A 23,314-nucleotide genomic window follows, 5' to 3' on the forward strand; every position below is an offset into this window, starting at 1 on the left:
TGTCTTGGGGGCTGGCAGGGGGAGGTGTTGGGCAGGGCAGGGATCGGGGCAGCTGGAGGAGTTGGTGGAGCTAGCAGGGGTCCCCTCATGGTCCCCTCCCACAGCTCCCCCTCACCCACCCCCTACTTACCAGCTCAGAGTCTGGCTGCTGCCCTGCTCAGCCACCAGTGACTGCCCGAATCATCAAAGATCTCCGAATCTTCGGAAAAGATTCGGAGAGCTTTGAATCGATTTGGACATTTTTATTGGTCTCCTGATTTGATTCAGATTTGGAGATTTGGCAACCAAATCGGTTCGAATCTCCTCCGAATCGAATCAGCACCTGAAGCGTCACACAGCCCTAATGCTTATAGGGAGGAAAAGGTACCATTGCTCTCTCAAAGTAAAGGGAGACTCTAATGGAGTATGTCCAACAAAACAAACTCACTTGCCACTCATATTACCACATCTTCTCACATACCACACACCTCCAAAATAAGGTACATACCTTGTTTTGGGGAAGACAGAGTGAAGGAAAAAAAACAAACTTTTCCAGAGTTATGGCTGCATACAGCAGGAAAAGTCTAATCAGCAGCTCACTCTCCCCCCCCCACGCCCCGTTTTAACCCTTTCACAACTCAACTGTCAGCAATTTTCTTGGGTGCTAAGCCAAAATCTGAAACTGGACTTGGACAGATCTAGGATTTTGAAAAAAGCTAAAAAAACCCCAAACCAGTCTGCAGGACTGTGAAATAGGAGAAGAGAGACAAGGAGTAGCTACACTGCAAATTCTTCAGCAAAACCGCCAAGACAGAACATCAAAACCATTAAAAAAGAGACTGGGTCGTGTGCACCTGTTGAGTGGAAAGCAATCGTCAGGAATCAGGTAGATGAGCCATGAAGTCAACTGACTTCCTCAACACAGCCTAAACAGAAATGCCACTTCTGCTAATCTGGGCAGAAAAATCACGGTCCCCCCCCATTTAGGACATGGACCCCAATTTTGGAAGACTATTTTTTGGGGAAAAGGTGGCAAGGAAATGTGGCAAGCAAATACATACGGTAAATATACTGCATATGCCCAGTGATCGATTGTTTCTCCCTGTCACTAGAAGTAGCCAGAGATAATTCTATCTGGGTCCTTACACTGTACCCATCCCCATGGCACTGGAAAGCCAGGGCTGCTGATAGCAGAAAACTGCCATAGCAAGCAACTTCCAGGTAGGACATTGTGTCAAGTATAGGCAGCTGCCTCATCACCAGGGATCCTGATTTTCCCTGATAAAAAAAAAAAAATCACAAATTCTCTGATTAAACTCCCAGAATCTGCATTTAAAATAAAATGCCACTACATATATAGGTATCAATTGAACAGAATATTTTCTTGATATATTTACAATTTTAAAGCAATTTTGAAACCTAGCAGTGCCTCAATCATTATCATAAAATAAATTCTAAATAGCTATAAATGTTGGTATCTGATTTTGGGGTTTTTATCATGGAAAACCAGAGCTCCCCCTGTCCCCTTAGCTCACAGAATGCAGGTCCAGGCCCCTTACTCCCAAGCCACAGCCCCCCCAGCCCTGCTGGTGCTCCTCACTCCTCCCACAATCCCCCCAGCCCTGCTGGTGCACCTCACTCCCCCCACAGTCCCCTGCCCCCCGAGCCCTGCCAGAGGGGGCCCCCAGCTGCCAGGGCTACAGGGCTAAGGACCCAGGTCCAGATCCCCCTACCCCCCCACAGCAGCACTGAAGCCTGGGCTGCTGCTCATGGCAGGCAGCAGCTGCTGCAGCAGAGTGGAGCATGGAGCCTGGCTCCCACACCCTGCTGCCTACCTGCTGTGTGCTCAAGCTGGGGGGGGAAGGGTGAGGTGTGGCTCCCTGCTGCTGTGCACACTCCCGGGGGGCCAAGACAGACCCATGCTCTGTGCACAGGCTGGGGGTGAATGCAGGCTGCCCACTGCAGGCTCTGGCTTCCTGCCCTCCTGCCCTTCCTGGGGGCCTCTGCAACCCAGTGGGTGCAACCCAGTGCTTCAGGACACAACGGGGCTGCAGAGGGAAGCTCCTTGCTGCTGCGAGCTCTGCACTGCCTTGGCAAGGAGCCCCCTGCCCGTGTGGCAGAAGTGGGGCAGTGGTGCAGAGTTGTGTCCCTTGCTACTGCCATGCAGGCAGGGAATGCCTTCCCAGGGCAGCATGGAGCTTCCTTGTGTGGTCCCGCTCTGCCCTGCAGCATCATTTCAGATCTGCTGGGCTGTGGAGGCCCCTGGGGAGGGCAGCAGGTGCAGCAGCCCAACCCCAACCCTGCCCAACACCCTCCCTCCCTCCGTATGGGGGCCTCCAATTCCACCCCCACTCTCAAACTTACCCACGGCAGCTGCTCTCTAGGCTGCCTGGTGGCCATGTGTATATACATCGGGGTGGGCAAAATATGGCCCACGGGCTGGATCTGGCCCACCAGGCCATTCTATCCAGTTCACGAGGCCCCTCTAAAATTTAGAAAATTATTACCAGTCAGTAGCTGCCTGTCAAAAATCTGATGAGGCACCTGTAGCAGGAGGAGCTGGTGGCAGGACCCTGCAGTGGCAGCAGCAAGGCCCACCCAGCCCTGTCCCACCCCCTGCTTCCAAATGGAAGTTTCTGCCTAGTAGTGGCTTCTAGCCTGGTGGCCATGGGGCTGTTCCCCCGCCCTCCTTCTGTCTGAGAGTGAAAACTCAGATAAGAATGGGTGGAGCAGGGGGCAGGGGGTGAAGGATTGCCGGTGCAGCAGGAGCTAGCCTGGCCTGGCTGGCACTATGTGGTTCCCAGCTGCATGGCTGGGACCACAGGACGCAACAGGAGCCAGCCTAGCCCACCCTGACCCTCACGGTTCCCAGCTGGCTCCTGCTGCACCATGTGGTCCCGGCCATGCACCTGGGAACTGTGTGGTATCAGCTGGGCCAGGCTGCCTCTGGTACCACATGGTTCCCGGGTGCATGGCCAGGACTGCATGGTGCAGCAGGAGTCAGCTGGGAACTGCAGGAGCCAAGTTGGCTCCTGCTGCATTCTGTAGTCCTGGCCATGCAGCCAGGAACTGTGCGCTGCCAGAGTGGCGGGTGGGCACGAAGGTAGGGAAACGGCAGGGGAAGGGCGGCAAGCAGGGTAAGTGGAGGTGGATAGCGGCGGCAGGTGGGGCAGAGACTGAGCAGGCTGGAGTGTGGGACTTGGGCTAGCAAGGGCTCCATGAGATCAGGCCAGCTCTGCCCCTCTCTCTGCTGGCAGCCCAGCCACATGCAGTCCTGGGGCTTGCCAGAACTGCGCACTGCTGTGGGTCTTTGCCTGCCGTGGCAGGGGATGTGCACAATGAGAGAGGGGGGCGTGTGTGGGAGGCATGTTCATAGGGGGGGTCCCACATGCACACCCCACCATACACATGCATCCACACCTCACCATGCATACCCCACACCTTCTCACACACCCCATTCACCTTTTTCCTCCACACGTGCCACAGCCCCCCACGAGCCCCGTATCCACCCACACCCCACACATCCATACACACACCCACCCACACCCCCCACAACCCCATACACATACCCACACCCTCCCCTACACCTCACATATACACATACCCACACACACCCAGCCCCCCACAAACTCTGTACCCACACACCCATTCCCCCTTGCTCTTCCATCCCCACCCAATATACAAAAGTAAGACTTCATTTTAAGCTATTATGCAATCACTTCTATGTATACTATGCACACATAAATCAGGACAAAAATATTTTTTGAATTCCAATTAATGTATGTTGTAGCAGATGTTTGATTTAAGAATATAATTTGGTTTTTTTCTAGTACCAAGATGGCAAACCCCCTTGCCAAAAGGAGTACTTCTGGGAGCAAGGGGAGGGAGTTCCAGTGGCAAAGATCAGGGGCTAGCGGGGAAGGACTTCTGGTTCCACAATGGCGACCAGGGGGCAGGGTACCTTTCAAGGGGCGGGGCTACGCTTGTGGCACTCGACAGCTCACTAAAACTTGTTAAGCAGCCCTCCAGCTAAAATAATTGCCCACCCCTGATATACATGCACATGGTGCCCCCTGCCTGACCCCCCTCCTCACACTTCCCCGCAGCCCCTTGCAGGCTGGAACTCTGTCAGCCTGCAGTGAGCTCTTTGCAAAAGTGCAAAATCTGTAGGTTTCTCTGTTAAAATGAAAAATATGCTGTTTCCTCAGATAAAGGGGGAAATCCGCGTTTTTCTCCATTTTCCCATGGGAAACAGAAAACCCAGATCCCTGCTCATCATACAAGCAACCACAGTGCCCAAGTAACCTAACCTCCAAGATGCTCCACTGGGTATTTCTTTTACTGTGGATTCTAAGTACAATAGAAACACATGCTAAACTTTGTTTATATTCTTTAACAAAGCCCACTTACCTTCTCTCTGTGCTCAATATATACATATGGATTAAAAAGTTAATAAGAAAAATAAATAGATCAAATGTGTACACATTGTTATAACAGCACCATATTGTGGTAATTTGTATGGCAAGAAGGCAAAGGAAAATGGTAGTTCCCATATCAAACCCAATGGGTTATGCAAAATAACCTGTGCCTTTACTACATCCACAGAATCCTTTATTTTTAAACCAGACAGCTAAAAATACTCTAACCCCCTTGTTCTTGTCAGCCTCCAAGAGTGCACTTTTACTTATTTATTTACTATTCTGTTTAAAATGTCACAGGATTAACAGTAGAACCGATTGTTACAGCAGCTGTCCTTGCTTGCATCTTTCCCCTCAGTTTTGCCCATTCGCCTTCAGAATTTGGCAGGACTTTGCTGTCCTAGTCTTGAGCTCTCACAGAGCATCTCAGCTCTAGTCTGAAGCAACCCCTAATATTCCAACCTCTGTGCTGTCTTGAGTAAAGATTGCTACCATATCATCTAGCTCAGTTGTTGGTTTTATGGCAGGAAAAGAAAAGCTAGCATGACAGCTGGTCCTCTGAAGCCAAACACTCCTTCCCCAACAATCAAATCATCCTTTAACAGGTCTCTGCTGATGAAGGACAACAGAAATCCACAGACAAGGTAAATCCACCTGATCTGCAAATTTTACCATTTTCTCCAGAATTTCCAATGTGATCCAAGCCTCTACCCCATCAGACCAATACATCCTTACAGTACAGTATAGTAAATTATGCAGTGCTGTGCTTTGAATCTGTAGCCAGACAGACCGAAAAAGTAGCACTAAGGCATGGGAAGCTCTCTTACATTCATCTCAATGAGGTTGAGCCCTGAAACCCCTTATCACAGTTTATTCAATATGAACTAACATTTCTCTTGCTATCCCTCACATAGGAACCATCCAGACCCTATGCCTTACTCAGCACACGTGCTTGAACTGGGGGTACCAGATGCATCCTGGACAAAACGGGGGTTTGACAAACCATTGTGTGAGAACAAGGCTGCAGGCGGTAAAGGAGTAAACAGTTGTACATTCCATCAGATGCTCTTGTCTGGTCTTCGGTTCTCATGACTAGGACACCACACAGGCTGACTGTTTGGTTTTATTTCCCGTGAGGGAATTTTTACCTGCAATAAAAATAGATAAAAATAAAGACAAGATTATAAGATTTTAATTAAGCTTTCAGCAAACACTTCAACCTTCTCTCTCTATACCCCTCGTTTTATACATGTATTTATCCACACCTCTAGGGGTTTTTGCTTGTTGCCTTCTGCAAAAATCAACACATGCACACAGAGGAAGTGCCATATATGGATTCCAAAAACCAAAAAACCCCCAAAATAGACAAAACCTAGACAGCTTTGCACACTCTAGTAAAATAGGTTCCGTTTCCTAGTCTGCAGCTGTAAGAGTCTGAGTTGTGGCTCCTCAGCTCACAGATGACAAGTAGGGCCAGACCATGTCTCTGCATGGATGGGAGACCTCCAAAAGTAGAGACAAAACAGCCCACTTGGTCATCTCATCTTCCTAGTTTTAACCCATTACTCCAAGTTATCCCCTGCCACCACTCTGGACATATTCCCCCTTCTCTCCATCTCCAACTCTTCCCTGAATCGGTCTCATTTAATACTTACACAGATAACTTCTCGCCCCTTAGTTTAGTTAGAAACTGACTGCTCTCAGGGATGGGCAGATGAGAACAGGATGGATTTCAATGCTGACAAGTGCAAGGTGCTGCACCTAGGGAGGAAGAACCAGCAGCATACCTACAGGCTGGGGAACTCCCTTCTTGTCAGTGCAGAGGCAGAAAAGGATCTTGGAATCATTACTGATGCCAAAATGAACATGGGCTGACAGTGTGGGGATGCGGTCAGAAAGGCCAACCGCACCTTGTCATGCATCCACAGACGCATCTCGAGCAGGTCCAAGGAGGTGACCCTCCCCCTCTATGCGGCACTGGTCAGGCCGCAGTTGGACTAGTGTCCAGTTCTGGGCGCCGCACTTCAGGAGGGATGTGGACAGCATTGAGAGGGTTCAGAGGAGGGCCACCCGCATGATCAGGCGGCAGCAGGGCAGGCCCTACGAGGAGAGGCTAAGGGACTTGAACCTGTTCAGCCTCCACAAGAGAAGGCTGATGGGGGATCTAGTAGCCTGTTACAAACTAGTCAGAGGGAACCAGCAGGCATTGGGGGAGTCCCTGTTCCCCCGAGCACTCCCAGGAGTGACTAGAAATAACAGTCACAAGCTGGCAGAGGGTAGATTCAGACTAGACATCAGGAGGCGCTACTTCACAGTCAGGGCAGCTAGGACCTGGAACCAACTTCCAAGCGAAGTGGTGCTGGCTCCAACCCTGGGGGTCTTTAAGAGGAGGTTAGATGAACACCTTGCTGGGGTTGTTTGATCCCAGTACATTTTCCTGCCACGGCAGGGGGTCGGACTTGATGATCTGCTCAGGTTCCTTCCGACCCTACCAACTACGAAACTATGAAACTAGAAGTATTAGTTCAGAGCCTGAAAGACATACCAAACACCTACTATATCAGAGGCTAATACAAAACATGGTGTGCAGGACTGCCCAAGGCCAGGGATAACCCTAGTGAGAGGCCTAGACTTCTGCTCCTATCTGTTGGAGGAGGGCTGAGAGACTGCAGAGATTTCTACTGAGATGTTTTATCTTCTGCTCTTTCTTCCCATCTGCAACTTTCCCAACTCCTGAGAGGGAAACATCTCCAGCCCTGGGCCCTACCTGGCTCCTCTGTCCTGTGCCTCCCACACTCCCATACTATTTCCTGTGATGTTTCATTCTGTAATCTTCCTCCATTTTCCAACTATTCCAAATGCAGCCGCTGAAGTTAACCCTCCTTCCTGGCTGCTGCTTCTCTTCCGCATCCAGTCAAGCACCACATCTTTGTCTGCAAAGCTCTACATCCCTCTTTCACTGCTGAATCTCAACTCTTAAGCCTTTTTCTCTGCCATCACCTTCTACCCTTTCTCCAATGCAGGGCCAAAAGAAATCCCAGACAAGGCAAATTGTATGTAGAACAGCAGCCCTTTCCCTGTGCTCCTAGTGACTGCCCTCTCTTTAAAGCAGTGGCAAATAATTCTAGTTGCCAGCTCTCCACAAAGAAGCTTTTGATGACCTGTATAGAATCTGGGCCATTCACTTTATACACAGACTCTCAGATCACCTTTAAAACAATCTGTATAGCCATAGGCAGAGCAGGCAAACCTTCAATATGTGAACCAGGTGCAAACCCAGGCAGTATTTTCCTGTATTTTCAGACAAACATCTCCAGTGCAGCAGCAACATAAAATTAACAAGATTCTGGTCAGGTTCAGAGCTGCTGCTATTCAGAACCCTGCAGGCAACAGTAAAACTCAAGAATTGTGCTAAGAAAAAAAAGAAAGAGAAAGCTGTGAGCAGTAGCAGTATTGGTAGGCAAAAGAAATATTTGCAGGGAAAAATAGGGAAGGCTCCAGTGGGAAGGGAGTAGGAATGACGGAACCTGGAGGATCCCACTTTTCAAGAGCATGGGAGGAGTAGCTTTCAGATTTATAAAACACCAACTCCAGGGTTAATTTAACATATAACATTCAAAGCAGCAACCTGAGACAATGTCCTAGCAGAAGCCCTCCTCCCACCTCATCTTCCCCATCCCACTAGTGGATCTTCCCATCATTACTTTGGAACTATTCAAGGGGATAAGGTTCAAGCCTCACTGATTAGGTAAGCTTGCCAAAGTCATGTTTTTCAACTGTAAACAGCTCAAGACAGGGACAATGGTTCAAATTCACAGGCAATGCATAAGTTATACGCCATCTCCTCCTCAATAGTCCCAAGGATCCACTTACACAAATGATTGATTTGTTAGGGACACTTTTGAACAGGCACCTCCTCCTTCAGTATTTGTGTAAAATTTCAATGCGATCTACATGCACCAGGCTTTCATGCTGGCTTGAAGTTTTTGCTGCCCGTATAAATCATTACAGGGTATAACATGGTGAGAGTCAAATAAAACAGCCATCATCATCTGCCCCAAACTGGACTCAGTGCCTTGCATTACAGCTCCAGGCCCAAAGAACTATTGACCTCATTTCACCGTGACATAAAAGAATGACAGGTTCAGGGAGGCAGGAGGGCTATTTTACAACAATTGGAGTCAAGGGTTAGAAATATGGGGTTTGTGTCATCTTAAATGGTCTCTTTAGAGAGATAGATGATAGATCAATGAGTTCACAGTTCTCTAGTTTTGACACTAGAGGGTACTGCAAGTCCTCAAGTTGATTCATCCAAGAGGACTGCCCAGTAAGTCTTTTTATGATTGCCATCCTTTTTCCCTCCCTCTGAGGAACAGGACCAGCAGTGTACTTGCAGTGCAGATTATCTGCGCAAAAGGCATGCAGTTCTGAGGAAGAGGGAGGGGGTGGGGGTAAGGAAGAATTCACACCTATCTCCCCAAATTCCAAAAGGTAGATCCTAAAAGTAGGCTGGCTGTGATCTAAATTGACCAGTGTATCAATGCCTTGTCTCAGTCTCAATGATGTTGGCTTTAATTTGTCTCACAGAGGCAAAAATATTTATAAGAATCCAGCTGATCACTATACTTTAATCCAGAAGTGGGCAAAATGCGGCCCGTGGGCCGGATTCGGCCTGCCAGGCCATTCTATCTGGCCCGCAGAGCCCCTAAAAAATTTGGAAAATTGATATTAATCTGCCCCTGGCTGCCTGTCATGCGGCCCTTGATGGCTTGCCAAAACTCAGTAAGCGGCCCTCCGCCTGAAATAATTGCCCGTCCCTGCATCCCATCTTCCACTCCAATATCCTCCTTGCTTTCTAGGTCTCAGGAGAAACGTCTCCATCCATTTCCCAGAATGGCCACTTCGAATTGATTAAATTCCCCCCATTTCACATTCTTCAGGGCATACAACAATCCCTATTAGGGGTGAGTCGAGAAGAAATTCTTTCCTCTTAGGCAGTTTATTCCCCATTGCAGTAACTCCCTCTGAAACATCCAGCATAGGCCATGGTCAGATAAAGCAGATCAGGCTAGATGGTTTCTAGGCTTGTTGCATTCTGACAATGTTTTGCTATTCATGAGCTAGTACATTAATTTAAAGCTGGTGAAAGCCTCTGTCATTCACAAGTAAATCAGACCAAATATTTATATATGTAGAGGAAGGTGCTCTAGAGCCCTGCTTCTCAAACTATCGGATGTGGAGGACCGGCAACTTTTTTTCCAGTGGGCCAAGGACCAGTGCCCAGTTCAGCCGGTGGCAGCAACTGCGTGTAACAGTGCTACACAAATGTGCGACCGGCTGTTTCTTTCTCTTTCCTCACCTCGCACAACATGATGTCACCTGGAGTGTTGGAACGTATGAACTGTGGCGCTATGATATATCAATGTTATGCTTCTGAAAATATATTTCTTTCTTTCCTGGCAACTTGCTGTGGACCGGCGAACATATTCCTTTCTTTCCTGGCAACTCACTGTGGACCAGTGGCTCGCAGACTGACACCAGTCTGTGGACCACCACTCTGAGAAGCACTATTCTAAAGCACACGGTATGATCTAAGACATCTCAGGCTTCGCCTGCCATGGATAGTCTCAATCATTTTAAGTGGTGGGGGTAGATTAAATGGGATTCTCCCTCACTTTTCTCTCCTGATTTCCCCCACCCCATAACTTTGTTATAGTAACACTGTATCCATCCAAGTAAAGCTGAGTTGGGATGGGATGGATGCATGTGCACCTGACACCTGTCAGTGTGATTGATGGAGCTCTAGAAACACCAGGTACTCTGTTGCCACCTAGGAGGTCTGAGAACTTCACCATTACTTCTAGCTGGGCAACAATAAATCCACTTGAAACCTGTGTACACAATGGTGGAGGGGAATTATCAGCTTGGCCACCTAGGGGCCAACAGGGGGTCACATAAGTGATCTTCTTATAAAGTATTTCCCTTAAAATCCCTGAGATATTTTGTTACATTTGATACAACTGTCCTCCTTCCTCCCAGTCATTTTACAGCAGAGATGGTGGAGATGTGCCCATATTGAGTACAACTGACTCTGTCACTGAGGTTCTGGATTAGAAAGGGGCATGGAGGGGACATGAAGGAACAAGATTTACCTGAGGCGCTGCTCCGAACACTGACAGGTCTAAAGCTGATCAGGTCCTCTTCCTGTGCCTTCACAAGCACATACTCTTCTGAGAGCCCTTCACTGGCAAAAGAATTGGCCTCAGTGTCCGAGGTTGGGGGCCGTTTTGCCCTCCGGCTGAAAAACCCACTACCGAACCTTTTACCCTGCTTGGAGCCGGTCTGCCCATTGGCAACATCATTCTTCTTGGTGTCACGAAGGGACTCCTTAGATTTAGACTTGTATTTCATATCGAAATGGAACCTGGAAAGCAATTTCTGAGGACTCCGGCTTCCTTTGTTCAAGTTTTCAAGAGGTGGTTCAATTTCTGGTAGTATTTGCTCCACTGTGATCAGGTCATTCAGAAACTTGTTCAGCCGCTTCTTTGACTCACTTTCTTCCTCCTTTTTTTCCAATTTCCCCTGTATCTCCTGCTTCTGGCGCAGGGCCCGAAGCATCATTTCACGAGGGGCAGCCCCTGCCACTAGACCATATTTGGGGTTGATGATCTTACGAGACACAGTGGAGGAGTAAAGTCTTGATTTCTCAGCTCCTATTTGGAAAGGGTTAGCAATGTTCAGCTCCCGGTAGAGGTCAACCTCCTCTGAGATAGCATAGAGCTCTCGAAACTCAACATCAAACAACTCTACATGTTGCCCTGTCAACAGCAGGAGGATGTTTCTGTCTATATGTGAGGAGCTCCATGTGAAGCTGGAAAGAAAGAAGGTATTGTTAGGTTTTGCAATGAAAGTTATGAAAGCCAGACACAACCTACATGTCCAGTTCTGAGCTTTTGCTATCCAAGAACATAAAGCACTGTGTGCCATTTAATGGGCATCTTACCCACTTGAGTGTTTTCATGGTATATAAAGGGTATAATCCTGTTTTGGGGGGTTTAACCCACACAAAACAAACAAACAAACAAACACACACAAACACACACACATAAAACATGCGGACAGATCTGGCAGAGAAAGCCACGTGACCTCGAATTAGTTTTCCTTTCTAGGCAGGGGCACTGGTAGCCACTCTTAACCTGCTGTTTCTGCCTCTAAAAGCAGACTCTCTAAAGCGCTCTGCTAGCCTTTTTGAGAAGAGGAAAAACTGGCTACAGTGAATCCTGGGATATCCTGTTTGCCACCAACTACTAAGGAGAAGAAGCTGTCCCTCAGCCACATGTTTCATTGGCATGAGGGCACTATTCTCCCAAAAGGGTGTTTTGTGCTCTTTATCACTACACGCCACTTCCATAGAGCACTCAACTAGACATAGAGTTGAGGTAATAAAGAGACTGGACAGCTGGTAAGGAAACAAAGGGAAAAGACTCCCCAAGGAAATGCAAGGGGCAATCCTTATGATTGGAACCTGAACACTGCCTGGGTGAGAGTGACCCACCTGAATGACCCAGTGGCCACTTTTTCACCATCCACCATCAGGAACCGGGAGGCCAATGTGCCTTTGATCTTCCCCAGTGGCATGTAGAACCCAACTCCTGTCACAAAGCGCACGCGGATGTTCTAACAGAAAGGTGAAAACACAAAATGACAGCAAACAAGGCACAGAGAATCAGACTGGTCTTAGCTCCGGGCATCACCACACCCATTGTCACACCTCGCCATATCCTAGGCTGCAGATTATTTCAGATAAGACAGAAAAATATCAGAAGGGTTGCAGGAGGAAATTCCTAGTGCCGACTGTGTTTCCAGCATCTCTCCCAGCTCGTCACTAGTTTTTATATAGGTCACTCACTTCCATCAATTCACAGCCCCATCAAATAGGTTAATTCATTTGTGACCCTGCCTGCCCTATTCAGCTATTCATCTTAGCACAGAGAAGCTTGAAAAGCAGGCAGGACAAAGCTTTTGAAACCTACGGGAAGAAAATGATCCACAGTCTCCAAATCTGAGCTGCAGCTCAGAAAGCACAGCCCAGGAGGAGTGAATCAAAAGGGGCTCTAAACCATCTTTGCACCCTCTGAAATTTGGGGCTTGCTCCCAGTCACAAATAAGGTCCTCTGCCATCTCAGAGAGCTGGCAAACAGCATAACATGGCCAAGCCTTTGCCTGACCCCCTGAATACTTCTCTGCCGGGAGCTCTTCAAAGAGGGACAGTGACTCAGGCTCTCAAGTTCTGTTTTCATTTGTGTCATGACAACAGGAATGCATAGCTGGATTAACTTGGAAAAATGTGAGAAGTCTGGACAATTTTATGATGACAGGCTGGAGAAAAGAACAATCCCACTATTTGAAATATTCCAGAACAGTCCTGACTAAGCAGGGAAAGCGTGATTTTCTTGTCATGGGACTTTCCACATCAAGCGTCTGTCTGCATGTAATACAAGAGAACATATTTGAATATATAAGCAAGCACCAGGCTAATGAACACTTGTGCCTTTGCTTTAAAGGACCTCATGGAACAGGTGCCAACAATAGGCAAGATTACCATGTCTCACAAAAAAATAAACAGAAAGAAAAGAAAATAGACTATCAATATAAGCATACAGCAACATGCATGTCAGTGAGTGACAAGGTAGTTCAGCAATAATTTTCTTTACTTCAGCATGTTTCTAGACTAAATGAATCCTGTTTTAGGAGCTAAACAATGACAGCCTGTGAGAGTTAAAGGAATAAGCCCTGGGGTTAGGAGTCAGCAGTCTGATCACAGCTTCCTCACTACTCCCTATGAGGCCTTAGCAAAGTCACTTCACCCCTGCCTTATTTTTCAAATCTACCAGAAGAGTATCATGAGAGCTAATTAATGTTAGCGTAGCCCTTTGATCATATGAAGAATTTAGTACTATTATTACCAGCTTTGACAGCTTAAATATTATTGGCTTATAAAATCGACATATGGAAACACATACTTATAGGAGTCCAGAATTTCTTTAAGCTCCCAGTTTTCTGAGTACTGCCTCCGATTTTTAATCCACTGATTTCAGTAGGTTTGTATTTGGTCAGTTGAAATGCGCTATCATCAGTACAAACTCTGACTAATGGTAAGCAATAATACTGCTACTTTGCATTCTTCTACTGCTTGGTGTGTTTGCACAGCAGTTCAGACAGTAGCAAATTAATCCTCACAATACCCCGAAAGTATTATTACCCTGTTTCACACATGAGGCATCTGAGGGAGAAAGATGAAGTGACTTGCCCAAGGCCCTAGAGTGAGTCATCTGTGTGGGATGCTGAACACAGATTAGGTGAAGCACAGCAGAGGCAGGGGGCCCTTTCCAGCCTTTATACTAAAATGCATACCCATCTGGTTGTCTGCCCTTTCCAGTGTTTATACTAAAATGCATACCCATCTGGTTGTCTGCAGATTCCCACCCCCACCGAACCAACATGAATTTGCTGTTTGCCAGTCAACTGCCCCTGGTCCTCAGATGTCAAAGGCAACCTCTGTTCTTCAAGTCAGTCAGAGCTATGACTGAGTTCTTTACCAGGAAGTAGTTTATCTACCAAGAGCAGCCTGGTGTCAGCACAAGTTTCTTTAGCAAAGCCAGAGGTGTCACAACAGCATTTAGCAAGTGGAGATTTCACTGGATTCATTGCACATTCCATTTCCTTCTTTTGGTAGAAAAACATCAAATTTGATTTTTTCACAATTACTTTGAGCTGAGAATAACCTTTACAATGGCACCGCATCAGTAGAAAGATACAACAAAAGCACACAAACACCCTCTAACAATCTAGGCACAGAGAAGGAGAAATATGGCTTGAAGTACTGACAACAAAAAATATCAAATCACAAACCATGCAATCATCTAACCCCAGAAACTTACATTTTTGTAATATCTTTTACCCTAAAGTATCTCAAGGCATCTAAGATTGATATAGAGGGAATACAATCTTTCACGGACTGAAATGTAGCCACCTTTCTAATGGAGCACCACAAGTGCTATATAATAGTTTAAAAGCACTACATCCTGTTGAAATGTACAAGGGTAATTTAGGTAGGCAGGGTGTGATCACTCAGATTAAAACATGGTTGGTACATGAATTTAGATACAGGTTTTTGGTTTTTTTTACTCTTAAGAAAAGGCTCTGGTATTACCACATGAACGCAGATATAGAACCTCAGTGCTGCAGTTTCTCTGAAAGATGCCACTTCCAGCAGTAGGGTATCCACTGTTACCACATTAGAGCATTACTTTATAGTTAGTGGCTACCTATTAAATTATTAACACCATGACTTCTTACAGAACTCTGATGTCCTCCCGAGCACTCTCATTCCAGTACTAATCCAACCTGAACCTACTTAACTTGAGACATCCACAGGAGTCACACAGCAAGAGGCAACATTGTGTGTGCTTTTTGGTAAGAGCTATTTTTTCCCCTGAAGGCATAGCAAGCAGAACAGGCCCAAGCTCTGTTCCGTCACCAGCATAGAATCCCATGGTTTATAGGACTCTGCAGAAGCAAGGATAGAGGGCGAGTCATGAGATACATAATAGACGTACATCTCAATGAGCCACAGTGATTATATGGTAAATGACTTTTCTTCTTCAATAATTTGCTTAGAAGGATCCTATTTGTAGTGACTAGTATGTAGATACTGCCTGGACTTATATTTAGGTGCTAGGTGCTTATTTTCTTTCTTTTTTTTTTTTTTTTACAAGAGCTGCAGGACAGCTCTGATCTGAAACCTAGAGAAACATGGAACAATCCCCAGGCAACTGCCCTATACATTTCTGTAATAGGGATGCTTCTCAAGGAAATAGTGGAAGCTGCTTAAGCGCTTATAGAGTGAGCTGTGATGTGCAAAGGTAGATCTAACTAGAATAACTTGTAGTACCATAGAAAAGTAGGGTGAGAAGGGACCTCATAAGGTCATCTGGTCCAGCCCCCTACTGTAAGTAGATTTTATACAGAGATACACATTAGACAGTCTTTGGGAAGATATGGCCTGATATTTTAACTTTCTCTGCAAAGGTCACAATTTAGGGGAGTTCCTAAAATGCCTTAAGCCAACATGACACTACTCACATCACATCAAGGGACAGCAGTTTAACTTCCCTTTGTTTTGAATTAGACTTGGATGAGGAAAATTTGGAAGTAAATAAATCAATTCCTAAATTCCTAAACAGAAATGGGAAATAAGGCCAAAGAGTTACTTGGACGGGGGGTGAGGAAAGAGATGCTTTGCATGCAAAGCACACGGCTCCAAAGTCCAGAATTTTTTTGCGCAGCTGATTTTTTTGGCAGGGACCACATACCCTAGGCCTGTAACAGCTCCAAGTAAATCTCTATCCTCAAGTGGAAGGAGTCTTGATTAGCAAGAGTAAGAAAAGGGGTTCTCTACTACAAGCTTAAAAAAATGGGTCTAAGTTGGATTTTTCTCCCTTTATTTTGAGGTTCAGAGTAGCAAAGAGCTTCTCAATTACATAGATTAAGCTGTTTTCCTGTTGGGGTAATTTCCTTCTAATGCAAAAATGATCAACGTATGGATATACCTTGATATCCTGCCATCTCAAATAAGCTGCTTCAGCAGTTATGTACTTAGTGAAAACCCTCAGCATTGTGGAAAGTGCAGAGTGGGACAGTGCAGAGTTGGTAGCGAGCCTTCTCCTGTAAAGAATTTGAAGTATTTTGCATGTGCTGGGTGGAAGAAGAGGTAGAAATTGGTATCTTGAGTCTCAAGAAGTGCAAACCAAGCTTGTGTATCTAATGAAGGGATTACAGAGGCCAGAGTTACCACTCTGAATTTGAAACAATGAATGCACTTGAAACTGTGAAGGTTCTGGGCAAGGTACTAGCTCCCTTCCTTCTTTAGGCTCAGAAAGTTTCCCATGCCCATGAACTCTAAAGTGACTTCCTCCACTGTTCAGAGATGTAGAAGTGTCCAACTGAGTGTCCTGTGAGATGGGTTCTTGAAGGGGTCAGGGAAAATGTCTAGAGGATAGGAAGGGCCTGGAGTTGTTTGCAGTACTTCTTGCAAACAAACCAAAGGTTCCTGTTGATGCTAGCAACAAGACTTGTGAGAAGGGGCAAAATGCTTGCCACAAGGGGGAGAATGAGTACCCCATGGATTCTGCTCGGCTATTGACTATGATGCTATAACAGGGGGCCTTCTCCGGGGCCAATCTACCAATGCCCTGCCCACCTGTTCTGGGAAAACCGCCCACCTTCTCGGCTGCCATGCCTTGTTATCTAATTAAGTTGTTAATTAGGTGGGAGGTTGCCCATTACTTGCCCCGATGCCAGGGGATCTTATCTGTGGCTCCATTCCTCCCCTACACCACAGCCCAAGTCTCGCAGATGGCATCCACTGTTGTCAATATCACTGGCCTCACTCTGGGCCCCAGAATCCTCCAATTAGAACCCCACCTGGATCCCTCCGCTCAGGTGGCCTACTCCGCCTTCATCCTAGGCTACCTAGCTCCCTGAGCTGTTCCCCCTTACAGGTGTGGTCCCCCTGGGACCTTTGGCTACACTGGCCATGGCCTCACCTCCAGGACAGTCGGAATCCCAGGCCCTCTGCTCTGGGTGTCCCTCGTGGTGGGTTCCTGGCCCTTTGACCCTTCAGGTCCTAGCCCCAGCATTGACCAGTCGAGGGATTTCAAGTTAGGCTTTTGAGTCTATAGCCCTCTCTCTCTCTTGGGTCTGCCTTCCTGCCCCTTCTATGGGGTAACCCACCCAGTTGTGGGAGCTAGGGTTATTAAGGTGCCCCAACCCACCTTTCACCAGGGTGGTAACTGGCCTGGCATTTCCTGGGGGCTCTCGCACCACTGGGAGCCCCACCAGGCCACCCATTCCCGGCAGGGTGCAGTTTTAGGTCATGCCCAGGACCAGGAACCTCTTAGCCATCCCCTACAGCTCCTCCCTTACCTCCAGGATGTTCCAAGCAGCTTTGCAGCTAGGCAATGTTACTGCCTGCTTGCCAGCAGTAAACTGTGCTGTTTATATAGGCAGCCAGGGGTCTAAAAATGGCTGCCACAATCAAGCACCTGCTGGCTGCTTGGCTGGGCCCTTAAAGTGGCAGGCACAAACAGTGCCCTGCCACAGATGCCAAACCAAGAAGAATACCTGGAACAAACAGTAGCTGAGAAAGCAGCCAAGCCAAGAGTCAACACCACTGGAACCTCTGCTTCTTTCTCAGTTATATGAGCATCCTCTGAGGGGTATAGTAGCATAGGACAGAGGAATGCTGCCTGAAACATTGAGGCTTGACTTGCTTTGTCCTTGAGATTGGGTTGTACAGGTCCAAAGGGCTTAAAAAACCCTAGACTCTTGTGTTATGGGTGGTAGGGCTTGTCTATCTCAGAACTGATGAAGTTACAGCCTTCTAAAGGAAGATGCTCAATAGATTTTTTTGTAAATCTCCTTTGGTATTTTCCTATGACTACAGCAAGGGAGATCTTTGCACTGCTGCAGATGTGGCCATGGTACATACAACAGTATCAAACATATTCATAACAGACTGCAGGAAAGTATGGGCCATCAGCTCTGATGTCCTCTGATGATTTGGAGAATCTGTCTTAATGTCTACAGCTTATGAATTTTGATTGATCCTACAAAATTACTGGATCATTGAATGCCTCAGTTTATCTGGAATTAGTCATATGTTGTCATGGTTGACTTATGCATTTCCTCAAACAGAGACAGTAAAGAGAACACCCTTTAACCTTGAGGACTCCCAGGCAAATGGGAATTTCTTGGGACAATGTGATGGCTGCATCCTAGAGCAGGAGGTTCCAACTTGCAGCACATATACCAAGAGTGGCACAGGCAGCATTTGGATGGGACATGCAGCAGAGCTTGGAGGAGGCAGGCAGCACAGTGGCAGATAGGACAGGGAGCAGGAAACAGAGCAATGGAGCAGGCAAGCAGGGAACAGAAAGCAAACCAACTGAAAAGGCACAGAGCACAGGGCCGTGAACAGAAAGTAAAGCAGCAGATCAGGGAGGGAAAGGAGATTGGAGTGGCACATAGGGAGGGTGCTGGACTAATTTGTGGCATGCCTGCCAAAAAGCTTGGCTCCTAAGTCCTAAAGGATGCTAATTTTATCCAGTCTTGCTGCAGTTGGCAGCAGGGATTTGGAGAGTGAAAATCCTCCAAGATGTCAACAAAGAAATCGGGAGTTAATGCTGGTTCGTAAAAACCACAAGGAGCCTGAAACACTTAGGAAGAACTCAGAGGGATTTTTATGTATACAGGAGTTTGAGATGCAGGGTGGGGTGGAGAGGAGAAGAACATAGGGGTCCTGCTTAACTAAAGGGACCAACCAAGGACAATGAAACTGATTGTACAGAAGAGAGAAGACCTTCCTTGATTTATAGAAGCCATGTGCAGGACAGAACATCCTGGACTCTTTGAATGATTATGACACAAGCCCAAAGAATGCTCAAGAGTGCTGAATAAATTAGAGTCAGGTAAATGTATGCAGGGTATTCATCCAGATCTGTATATATTTCTTAGGTAAAGAGCAAGTGGCTTTTAGAACCCTTGTGAAGTCTACAGGCACATTTTCTTACTGCCAAACCCACATGCCAAGAAGGGGAGTCTAGGCACCATAGGATGCCTAGGGCAGATGGACCATGAGGCCCTGTGGCCCTGTTTCTGTGAAGGGGTAACAGGCAGAGTGCTTGGGCCCTGGGCATATGGCAGGGAGGCCAAGGAAAGGGCTATACTGCAGCCTGCTCAGACCAAGGGAACCTTAAAGCACATGGATACAACATGGTGGAATCCAAACACAGCAGCCTGGCAGGTGCCTAGTAGGATGCCTCTTACAAACATCCACAGAACCTGCTAGGATCCAGAACAAGATTCAACAAGGACAGGTACAAAGACCTGCACTTAGGATGAAAATATTGCATTCACAAATACAGACTGGGGAATGGCTGGCTAGACTGCAGCACTGTAGAGAAGGACCTGGGGGTTACAGTGGACCATGAGCTGAAAATGAGTCAACTGAAAATGTGCTCTGGTTGCAACCCCCCCACAAAAAGCCCCCCAAACGAAAACAGAAACAAAACTCAACAGCATACTGCATTGTATTAACAGGAGTGTCTAGCAAATCCAGGGAAGTGATTCTTCTACTCTCTTCAGCATTGGTGCAGCCTCACCTGGAGTACTGTGTCCAGATTTGGACCCCATGCTTCAAGAAGGATGTGGACAGTTTGGAAACAGTCCAGTACAGAGCAATAAAATGATAAGGGGCCTTGGAGACACAATTCATGAGGACTACACTGAAAGAACTAGGGTTATTTAGTCTACAGAAGAGAAGACTGATTGGGGGGGGAGGGAGGGAGGCAGGGGGGGACAGGTTCTAAGTTTTTAAATACCTGAAGGGTGGTTAAGAGGATGGAGTTGGGCTTCCCTGTGGCTGTAAGGGACAGGACTAGGAGCAAAGGCCTCAAGTTGCAGCATGGAAAATTTAGGTTGAAGATTAAGAAGAACTTCTTGACTATGAGGGTGGTCAATCATTGGAACAGGCTACCTAGAGAAGTAGTAGAATTGCATTCCTTGGAAACTTTCATAGGCAAGTTGGACAGACACTTGACTGAGATGGTTTAGTCAGGGATGATCTTGCTTTGAATAGGGGGTGGGACTAGATGACCTTATGAGATCCTTCCAGCTCTATTTTCCTGTGATCCTATGATCCCAGGGGTAGCTCTATTGGATCTGTGCAACAAGCCGGGTCTATGAGTGACCCTGAAACTAGATGTAAAAATCCCCCCAAAACCCAAAAAAGCCCCAGAGCTTTGGGAGTGACTTTTTTACATCCACTATCCTTTTGCATATGGCTGGTACAGATGCTGGAGACTCCCACAATTCCACTGTAGGCTGGCAGCCCTCATGAGTAGGCTTGGCAAGCCTAGCAGGTACAAGAGTGCAGAATATGTAGCAGCTTGCATGACTTCTGCACTACCTCCAGTGGAATGTCAGGAGTCTCATCCATGCATTTCATCAAACCTTGGTATGTCTTAAAGTTGTCCAAACAAGGCATGAAGAGATTCGCTGCTTCACTGGACAAGACTGATGACAATGCAGCTAGGATCAACTGTTGCTCAATGTCTGCATGCTAATTTTCACCACTCCCCTTTTTTCTTTTAGGATCTCTGATTATACCAGTTGACCTAGTTGAGGAGTCTATAGCACCTCTTGATGGAAGGGGATCTAACTCTATAAAGACGGCAATAGTGTACGTTGGTTTGTAGGTGCAGCAGGAGGCTTGGTGTTCCTTCCTGCTATTTTAAGAGAAGCCTGGCAGTAGGGGAAGCAGCCTGCAGGTGTGGCATGAGCCAATTAGAGAGTCACCTGACCAGAAGGGGGCTGGGATTGAGGCATATACGCCCAGAGCTGGTCAGGCAATCTAGCCCTGAGGACCATCAAGAGAGAGAGGAGCTCCTCGGTAACATTGGAGTTGTGGTTAAGCAACTCTGGAGGTTTGAGGAAGGGACTAAGGGGAGTAAAGGTGACCTGGGGCCCAGAGGGAGAAAGAGCTTGAGCCCAGAAGGGACTGAGTAGGCAGGGCCAGAGAACCTGGAGGTCTGTAGCCCAGAAGGGGTGAGTGTCAGCTGGGCCAGGGAGCTTGACAGTGTCACTGGCCCAGGAGTGGGACCAGGCTCCAGAGATAGGGGCCGAAGTCTGAGGAGGGCCATAACCAAAGACTGGCAGGGCCAGGGGCCCATGAGTCTGGATTAGAACTAGGAGCAGGGCCAGGGCCCAGAGAGAGGGGCCAAAGACCAGGGATCACAGCCAGAGATTGAGGGGGCCAAGGAGCCTGTAGCCCAGGAGGGGTGAGGATGAGAGCTGGGAGCCTGTAGCCCAAAAGAGGCATATGTCATCAGGGCCAGGGGGCCTATATCCCAAGACAGGTGTTAGGAACAGCACAAAAAGAGAGGAACAAGTATTACCTGCAAAGGATGGGCATGGTTATTGTGGAGGATAGAGCCCATTTAATTCACCCTTAAGGCAAAGAGTGGAGACACCTAAGCTCAGGAGTGTAAAATCAGGCTTGGGAAGCCCTGAGGCAAATTCCCTTTTTTTAAAAGATAATAACATTAAGGTGTGGCAGGAGGAGAAGAGGAGATTGCCCAAAGAGATAGCATGTTGGCAAGGGCTGAGTGGGGCTCCAGGGGCTACCCCTGGAGTTGAACCTGGTTACAGTAGGAATATGGTTGCATATACCAGGTGCCCCTATGGGATCAATAGTCATATAAATGCTAGAAGGATGAACTAAGGGGATTAACAATTGGACTTATTCTCTTGAGACCCATGACCTTTACTCCTCAGAGAAGTCTTTTGGGGCATATAAACCTCACACTAACCTCAAAGCAATTATTCTTGAGTCCGAGAGCTATGTTGACTGCACCTGGAACGGGTGGGAAAACAGCATGACCAGACTGAGGGGGGCAGGACAGACCAGGAAAGACGGTAGAAAAGGCAAGGCTCCAAGAAGTGGGTTAGTGTGCTGAAAAAGAGCAAAGAACTAAGCAGAATTTAGGATGGACTAAAAAGCTCCAGTCTGAGATGGGTGGAAAATGCTAATTTTTTTTAGTCTTGTTGAAAGATGCCAAACTCAAGCCTGCTGAATTACTGCTCTGAAGGGAGAAGAGTGAGGTTAGAAAGGAGCCCAGGAGGAGGGACAGGGTATCACATTACTATTTTGATGGACATCATGTGGGACTTTGTCCTTGTAGAAGTGAACATATAGTCTACGGATCAGATGTACCTGTTCCACCATTTATGTCCTTGGGTAGCAGCAGAAGATGAGAACACAGACCTGGTCCCAGTGGACATGATTGCATAAAAGAATCATGCTTCATGTTCTCAGGTGCATGTGCACTAAACATGGGAGCCATATAAGCAATTATTTGAAGACTGTGCAGTGTAGGGCACGTGGGACCCAACAGGATGTCCTGAGGGGTGGTGGGGTGGGAAACCTTCGCCCCATCCAAAGGTTCTTGGGTCCCAATGGCTTAATCTCTCCTTCCCTACCCAGAGCTCGCCTATCATGGGCAGAATACTTCTAGCTCAGGTCCTTCCCTACCCTGTCTTTACAGGACAGAACCACTTTCTCATGTCTCTGCCTTCCAGTATCTGATCTCCAGTTCCACCTCAGTTTGATCTGACTGGCAGAGGGAAGGGATTGGTTCTCCATCAAAACAGTCTCTGATTGGTCCCCAAACTGCTGCCTTCAGTCCCGCGCTTGACAGATAGCAGTCCTTTTAAGCTCCATTCCAATGCTGAATATCACTGTATCTTACCCGGATATGGAAGTCACTGAGTTCCATGCACTTGCACATCTCCAGAAAGTACTTCACCCCCTCCTCATCCAAGATCATATAGACTGGGATCCGGCGCTTGTGTGCTGCATCCACAATATCCTGGAAGATGTCTCTGTCAGTAAACAGGTCCATTACGACTGCAATGATCTGGAAGTGAGGAGAAGGCAGAGAGAGGAAAAGAATGGATAGAGGTTGGGACAGGGGTACATCACACTGTTGTAAACCCAGAGGATAGAGGTGCAAGGCCAGTCAGGCAGAATATGTTTAGGGCCAACTAAAGTATGTGGAAGCACATGCCTGAACATATCCAGCCACCTCATTACTGTACATCCAAGTTCCCAATCCCTGCTGTACATGCAAGGGGCCTGTTGGTTCTTGTTGGGAGCTCTCCTGCCTATTCCAGGGAATGGTGCTGTTCAGAGTCTTAAAGAACATCAAAGCCAGATCAATTTTTGTCTCCACAGTGACACCTTTCTGCCAAGTTGGTCTCACAGTAGTTCACCAACACCACAGAGAAAAGCAAAG

The 23,314-nt window shown here is 47.3% G+C and overlaps 1 protein-coding gene across 1 annotated transcript in view; it reads right to left on the reverse strand.

Moving 5' to 3' along the window:
* Positions 1-4,078: 4,078 nt before the first annotated feature.
* FAM83F (family with sequence similarity 83 member F) overlaps positions 4,079-23,314 on the reverse strand; it is a 29,948-nt gene continuing 10,712 nt past the window's right edge. The window contains exons 2-6 of the mRNA XM_025208953.1: positions 22,769-22,936; positions 11,953-12,074; positions 10,550-11,268; positions 7,648-7,808; positions 4,079-5,545 (exon numbers count right to left, since the gene is read on the reverse strand). Of these exons, the coding sequence (XP_025064738.1) occupies positions 5,456-5,545; positions 7,648-7,808; positions 10,550-11,268; positions 11,953-12,074; positions 22,769-22,921 (1,245 nt within the window). The 5' untranslated portion in view covers positions 22,922-22,936 and the 3' untranslated portion in view covers positions 4,079-5,455. The remainder of the gene's footprint in view (positions 5,546-7,647; positions 7,809-10,549; positions 11,269-11,952; positions 12,075-22,768; positions 22,937-23,314) is intronic.

Source organism: Alligator sinensis, unplaced genomic scaffold, assembly GCF_000455745.1.
Source record: "Alligator sinensis unplaced genomic scaffold, ASM45574v1 scaffold215_1, whole genome shotgun sequence".
NCBI classification, from domain to species: Eukaryota; Metazoa; Chordata; order Crocodylia; family Alligatoridae; genus Alligator; species Alligator sinensis.